A 7,382-nucleotide genomic window follows, 5' to 3' on the forward strand; every position below is an offset into this window, starting at 1 on the left:
CTAGCTCTAGTCTTGCAGTGTGCCCTGCCAATTTTCATGGTAGGTGCATATCCATGAGATTCAGCGATCACCAAGGGGTCACAAAGGTCCCTATCCAGTGAGTCTGGGAGCAGGATTAGAGCAGGGTCCTGGTATGCACTAGGTGGCAGGAGGTGGGACCCAGACACTGAGGGTGCTGGCAACAAGTGAGGTTGGGAGAAGTTTGCAGGAGTTGTTAGTCCATACTGAGAGGGCACTGTTACATGTCACTACAAGGTAATAAGTACATGTTGTGAAGGTCAGAGAATGATTAAAACTTACATCATACACCTGGGACATGTATCTATCTTCAGACTGCTGCACTCCAGTCACAGCCTGGGCAATCCCAGTATGTTGTACTGGTCACTGGGTATCATCTAAATAGAGCTGGGAGAAAGAAACATTTAGCATACTTGATGAAAGGTTGAAGACATAGGTCAGTATCACCACACAGGTGTTGCATTGCATGGCATGCATGTCAAGCAAGGTGGATTATGCCAGCAGATATTGCTGGTGTTAGTGGCCAAAAATGGAAGGATGACATTTATTTTAGTTTGCAAAATCTGTTGGGGGTAGGTGACACATGTTTGCAAATTGAGCAGTAATGAACAGCAGCATTGTGGCACACCTGCCTAATATGGTCGAATTTATGATATGATATTCTAATCAGAATTTTTCGAGCCTACAGGAAGTCATCCAGTAACAGAGTAAGGCTATGTACGAGCATGTGGAAACACATTAGTAAGTGAGATGGAACATAACTAAATGAACTTGGAGATGAAACTAGTACAAGGATCAATCAGCAAGACGGAAACAAAGATAACCAAGAACCAGAAAGGCAGAGATGCCCAAATGGGGATAGGTGCAGGATCTTGGACAGAGGGTAGGAATAGGCCCAGAGATAGTAACAGTTAATATCTAGAGGTCCAGAGATATGGGGATCCAGAAGGCAAGGTGGAAACAGGACTGAGATATGTGAGGCAGTGGATGTAGTCCAGAATCTGAGAGGAGGTAAAGTCTGGATGTCTTACTGGATGGAATGTACATAGGGTGGACAGGATAGGGGTGTACAGATCAGGCTAGTAGTGAAGATCCAGAGGTCCAGAGCTCAGAGGTAATTCTGTAGCAGAGCTAATCCTGCTTAGATATGGAGCACACAGCAGAAGGGGATCTGTGTTAAGAACTGGTTTGCTTAAGGGAGAGAGAGACTGACTCAGAGGGGCTTGGCCTCAGCTCATATGCTATGCCCCTTACCTGAGTATGTGCCCTTCATTTCATATGAGGTCCAATGATGGTCTGACAAAGTCTGGAGGACTTCCAAAGGCTGGCTACTCTGGTGGAGTGCTAGAGGACTTCTGGAGGAGCATGGGAGAGTTCCCACTGCAAGGTAACACTTTTACAGGAAACAGGATGGAAGGATAGGAGGTATGAAGGTCCAGAGGATGGGAGGACAGGAGGGCAGGATGTCCAGAGGTACGGAGGGACGTCCAGAGGCCCAGAAGGAACAGGGGCTATATCAGACAGAGTCTGATGTAGAAACAAACAGAGGTAGACTACCCTAAGGTAGAGTCGGAGAGACAGGGATTGGACCTAAGTCTGGAAAGAGGGTAAGTGCCAGAAAGGCAATGCTCCAGCCTAAAGAATCAATCCCTAGGCCTGATGGATAGGACAGACTTAGGTGGACCAAAGTCCAAGAGAGGATTGGGCAAGTAGAGCAAAGTCTAAGATGAGAGAACAGGATCTAAGATGATATTCAAACTGAGGAAACTACAGGAGTATGTACAGGGGTTATATACTGGAGAATATCTGAGGGGATCAGTAAGCAAAGGAGCAAGGCTATGTATGAGCATGTGGAAACACATTAGTAAGTAAGATGGAACATAACTAAATGAACTCAGAGATGAAGACTCATACAAGGATCAATAAGCAAGATGGAAGAAGAAGTAACCAAAAGCCAGAAAGGCAGAGATGTCTAAATGGGGATAGGCACAGGATATGGAACAGAGGGCAGGAATATGTCCGGAGGTCCAGAGATCTGGGGATCCAGAAGGTGAGGTGGATACAGGACTGGGATATGATGAGGTGGATATAGTTCTGAATCCAAGACGAGGTGAAGTTGGGATGTCTTGCTGGATGGAGTGTGCATAGGGTGGACATGTTACAATCATGTACACCCCTATCTCTTTTCTCTTATCATTGTGTATTACATCATGAGCCACATAGTGCCACCGCTAGACTTATCTCATATATCTTGTATTACATCACAACTGCTGTTGCCGTCACTAGATGACTCATGCTTATCGTTTATGCATCCTTTTCTTATCTGACTCATTGTTGACTTACACCTGCCCTGAACTACCTATGATTCACTATATATAGTCAACAATGTACTCAGTAGTTCTCTACTTTAATCTTACTAGGTTTTCACCTGAACATTCTCTTGCTTAGGACTTCCAATCCTCAGTCGTCTGAACCGATATTCAAGCCAGAGACACTCTCTTTGTCTTGTCTTACAACCCTTGCATTTGCAAGGTCTTGACTTAACTTCAGCTGTCGCTCTTATCAAGCTGCTGTTGTTACAGCTATCCTAGTTCATAACAGGACAGGATAGGGTAGTATGGATAAGGCTAGCAGTGAGGATCCAGAGGTCCAGAGCTCAAGGGTAAATCCAGAGCAGAGTCAATCCAGCTGAGGTGTGGAGCACACAGCGGAAGGGGATCTGGGAATGAGTTGGATATGGGGTCCAGACATAGGCTTGGAAGGCATGGGAATATTATGGAATGTGGGTCTGGATTGTGGGATATGACAGATACTCAAGATGTTGCAGCTGGTAAAGCTTGCCTGGAGGCTGTGGTATGTATTCATTTGTGCTGTTTGTTCTTCCTTTCATCTCGTTTTACAGTTCAATGTCTATTACAAGCCTTCAAGTCAGACTCCTGCCAGTGCCAAAGAGCCATCTCCTCTACCAACAAGACCCTCACACAAGAACCAATATGGTGATGATTGGATGCACAAGGCCATCAAGACATGTCAAGAGATGGACTATCTCACTCACAATCCTCAGCAAGAGCTCAACATGTACTTGTCTTTGCCACTAGAGGAGACTGATGATATTGTTGCCTGGTGGGGGGTAAGTAGAGCCCCTTCAGTGACAAACTCCATATTATATGGGCCAGCAGACTATGGGCTGATGTTATGTATATCCTCGATGTTGACAGGTGGGCCGGGAGGGATATTATTTCTGATAGGGACGGGTGGGCCCATCTATGCTGATGTTATAAATATCCTCAACGATGGCAGATGGGCCAGAAGAAATATTATTACTGATGGAGATGGGTGGGCCCATCTGGGCAATATGTAGAGTAGGATAGACATATATTATAGACAGCTGTGCTGAAGAGAGATGTATGGTAGATATTATATAGACAGGTGGGCCGATGGGGCAGGGAAATATGTATTATATATATGGGTGGGCCGACATAGGGTATATTAGATAGATGGGTGGGCTGACGTATTAGTATTATTTTGTAGATGGGTGGGCTGAGGTGGGGGTATATTTGATAGACAGGTGGGCCGACAGAGGGGGATGTCATATAAATGAGTGGACCCAGATACATATCATTTAGACATATGGGCCGAGGTATTGGTATACTATATGGACATATGAGCAATGCTGTTGCACTAGTTTTGATCTGAGTCATCAATGACATTCAGGCTCAGATCCTGTCAACATTGATCAAAATCAACACAGCAAGTACTGAGTCCCAAAACCCGAACAAGTTTCCAGTCTTGCATCACTGAGTCCCGAATACCAAATGCTGACACATGAAGTTGTGTTGGGACTCAGTGATTCAATACTCGAAAGTCATTCCAATATCTGAATTTTGAGTTTCAAGTATTGAGTTTTGAGACTCGAATCACCAAGTCCCGAGTCCCGAGTCCTGAACATCAAAACCCGACACCCAAAACTTGAAAGTCATACCAATATCTGAATTTCAAGTTTCGAGACTCGAATCACCAAGTCCCGAAAACTCCTACCTCTGGTGAAAGTCAATAAAGAACCAGAATATGAGATCTCCAAAATCCTAGACTCCAAGTTAGACTACTGGAGATGTCAATGTCAGCTCCTATACCTCATCTGGTGGTCCAGTACTTCTAGCTTCTCCAGAGTAGCCATGGATGATGCAGATGACCTGCTAGAGAGCAAGTCAGCTTATTCTCAAACACCAGAGGTGTAATCACTGAAGGTACTTGCGCAGCTTAGGTTGATAAGGTGTCATCTCTGACTTTCCTCACTCAAGGCACTCATGCAGCTTAGATGAGGGTGTTGTTTCTGACTTCCCTTGCTCAAGGCACTTGCGCAGCTTAATCAAGGTCTCATTTCTTGCTTCTTCCACTCAAGGTACTTGCACAGTTTGTATGAATAGATATATAGAAGTTACAAACTATTTACTCATACTCTAGCATGACATGGAATCATGCAACTTGATCTTTCTGCCTTTGCTCTGAAAACAACATGTTCTTGAAATCACTCCAGACTGCAATATCATACTCCTTCTTGTATAGAGCATGTAAATTGTTCTTCTGCCTCTCAATATGCATCTGTGCGGTGATATCATCCTTGCAGTCACTGTGGAGTCCATAGTATGAGATGTGGGGGTCAAGAACTTCAGAATACACAGATAATTAGCTAGCTGAACCAATTTGCAATGAGAGATGACTTACTAGAAGCCCAGACATAGAAAGGTGACTCGTCAACCTTGAAGTGATAATTACTGAGCTTGTGATGAGCACTTGTCAGTGCAGACTGCAGCTTCCATGGTGCTGAATCTGGAAGCACTGCCAAGTCATCTTGAAGTGACTCCTGAAGTCCATGAAAGATTGCATGTACAGAAGATAACATAGGGCACTTTGTTGTAGACATTTGAGTAGTAGTGGAGCAAAAGGCCTTTGACCATTGCATGACTAGCTCAATCCCTGCCAAATCAGCATCAGAGAGTTCATATGGCCTGAGGTCTCAAGTCTTTGCAATGAAGTCATCAATAGCTTGATGAAAATCAAGTGCCTGCCAGAGCATCTGATGTGTGGATGACCAACAGGTCTTGACATCCAAGATAAGCATGAAAGTGACTTGACTCATCGCATTCTCAGCCTTCTTAAGAGAAATCGTGACTGCTGCAAGCCATGACTTTCCATCATTGTGGGCTTGAACAGACTGAATGGACAATTTTTTGAAGCTAGGTTTGTCTTAGTTGTAGAATATGTAAAACACAGTGTAGTCATACCTTTGTGACAGCAGAGAGCACCTGCTGCAATGACTCAAAGTTATCATTGGCAGGCTGCTTGTCAGTATTGTCATCAGCCTCATCAAAAAGAGCTGCATAGTCATCATGCTCATGATCGAGCGGTGCTGTGACTGAATCTTGATGTGACACCATTTTGCTTTGCATCTGGCTTGATTGCACTGATACCTTCAAGCAGCTGCATGGCAGCCAAGTGGACAATGTGTGGCAAGCAGCAGATGTGTGAGTCCTTATGAGAGATGTCAATTCCTTCATTGGCACACTTATTTCCAAGTGCTTGAAGTAGGGTGTCATTATTTGAGGTGTTATCACATACAACTGCCATGACCCAATTTTTCAATCCATGTAGCTCTAAGGTATTCCACACTGCTTCGGCAAGATTAGCTCCACTATGTTTACTGATAATCTCACAAAAATTTATCAAAAGTTCTTCTGTAAATGTGCAGTTAGAATCTAGCACAAAAAGATATTACAATGACATACCCAAACTCCAGTCATTCATGATATAATGCATGATGATAGCCAGAAAAGTGAATTGATTACTTGAAGTCCATGCATCAAGAGAAAGGCTGACTTTGGACTCAAGATTCTGTCATATTGATTGGTGCTTGAGTCAACTCGACTCGACATCGACTTACTTCAATCATGTCCTTGACACCTTAAATAGTATCTTCTCCCATCTTCATAATGCAGCACTTGATGGCCAGTCTTCCAGGGATATGAAGTGGAGAGCCTCTGTGGTGTAGTCTAGGAGTGCCTTGAGCTCTGGTTGTTCCACCTCCTCAAATGGCTGGTCACATGCCATGAGTCATTATGTGAGCAGCTCTTTGAACTTGGCTTGATTCCATTCACCGAAAGCCTTGGTGACCTGCTTGTTGAATGTGTGAACAATGTTTACATACCCAGAACTTCTTAACAACAATAGGAAGTACTATTTCAACTCATCAATTGCTAAACAAACAAATGTTTGGTTTGGCAGCTTCCATAACATCTGTCAAGAGATGACACCTGTCAAGTATGATTTTTTTCTTGATGAGATGATCCTTTGTTGCAACTGTATGACTGTATCAACCCTCCATGCACAGGGAAAGCTTCCCCACCATCCACCTGTCCTATGATTCTCTCCTGGTACATGGTGTTATGTTACCTACTTCTACTCTTGTTACTACCATGTGATTGCAGACAAAACCAACATTGTTTGCATGTAGTACAGAATACAAGTGTGTAAATGACAGAAGTGACAAATCAAGGTGTGAAATGTCTAGAACGCTGTGATAATATAATGAATAAATCAAGTAGCAAGACAGATCAATGAGTGAGTGAAGGAGGAGCACAAGAAAAAAATCATGTCCACCTGCTGTGTTTCTTGCTGACCTCACCCAAGGCACAGAGGATGGTTGGCTCTGTCTCCAACCAAGCCTTGCAGTTCTGGTGATAAGTCGCCTGAATGAAGGAGGTACCACCAAAGATGAGACCAAACAGTACCTCCTGACTAAAGCGAGCTCAGATCATATATGGGAACATGCACAGGAATGACACCCGGAGCAGTAGACTGAGAGAGGGCTGGTTGCTGTTATGGGCTTGATGGCGACTAACACTGATGATGTCAATGATCCTGCTGTTGGCGGGGGTATTGGCAACAGTGAGACAACACTATGAGAATCAAGATCATCTGCCCCAAGTGCTGGTTGCTGTGTGGGCTTGATGGTGACTGATGCCGATGGTGTTGATGTTGCTGCTAGCAGGGGTGTTGGTGATATACTTGTGTTGGGGTAGGTGTCTGCTTTGAGAACTTCAACAGTTTGTTGAACTCCCTACACTGAGTGACACCATGGTGTTGGATGAAGATATGACAACCTGATTCAAGGGTAAATGTGTGGCTAAGGGACAATGGGGACCACCACATGAAGCTCTCCTTGAAGATATCAATCTTCTGGATGTCATCACCAAGGGATTGGACCAGGGATGGATTGTCAGCAAGCTGATAATGAGGAAAGTAGGGGCAGTGTACAATCCATTGCATCATGACTGGTATATCATCCTAAACTCACAGTGAGCACA

General features: G+C 44.2%; 3 protein-coding genes across 3 annotated transcripts; 1 reads left to right on the forward strand and 2 right to left on the reverse strand.

Moving 5' to 3' along the window:
* Positions 1-2,793: 2,793 nt before the first annotated feature.
* Positions 2,794-3,263, forward strand: BJ212DRAFT_1488077 (uncharacterized protein; the record flags this gene model as incomplete). Its single annotated transcript, XM_041341343.1, has 3 exons — positions 2,794-2,871; positions 2,921-3,148; positions 3,237-3,263. The coding sequence occupies 3 exons, from the start codon at positions 2,794-2,796 to the stop codon at positions 3,261-3,263; spliced, it is 333 nt and encodes a 110-aa protein (XP_041185832.1).
* A 1,398-nt stretch (positions 3,264-4,661) lies between these two features.
* Positions 4,662-4,968, reverse strand: BJ212DRAFT_1400771 (uncharacterized protein). Its single transcript, XM_041337323.1, has one exon. It carries the CDS (start codon positions 4,940-4,942, stop codon positions 4,709-4,711), a length of 234 nt encoding a protein of 77 aa, XP_041185833.1. The 5' UTR covers positions 4,943-4,968; the 3' UTR covers positions 4,662-4,708.
* A 67-nt stretch (positions 4,969-5,035) lies between these two features.
* BJ212DRAFT_1488078 (uncharacterized protein) lies at positions 5,036-5,456 on the reverse strand (the record flags this gene model as incomplete). The annotated part of the gene is made up of 2 exons (XM_041341344.1): positions 5,036-5,233; positions 5,304-5,456. The coding sequence occupies 2 exons, from the start codon at positions 5,454-5,456 to the stop codon at positions 5,036-5,038; spliced, it is 351 nt and encodes a 116-aa protein (XP_041185834.1).
* Between the last annotated feature and the right edge of the window lie 1,926 nt (positions 5,457-7,382).

This window comes from Suillus subaureus (genome assembly GCF_016647635.1).
Source record: "Suillus subaureus strain MN1 chromosome Unknown BJ212scaffold_122, whole genome shotgun sequence".
Classification (NCBI taxonomy): Eukaryota; Fungi; Basidiomycota; class Agaricomycetes; order Boletales; family Suillaceae; genus Suillus; species Suillus subaureus.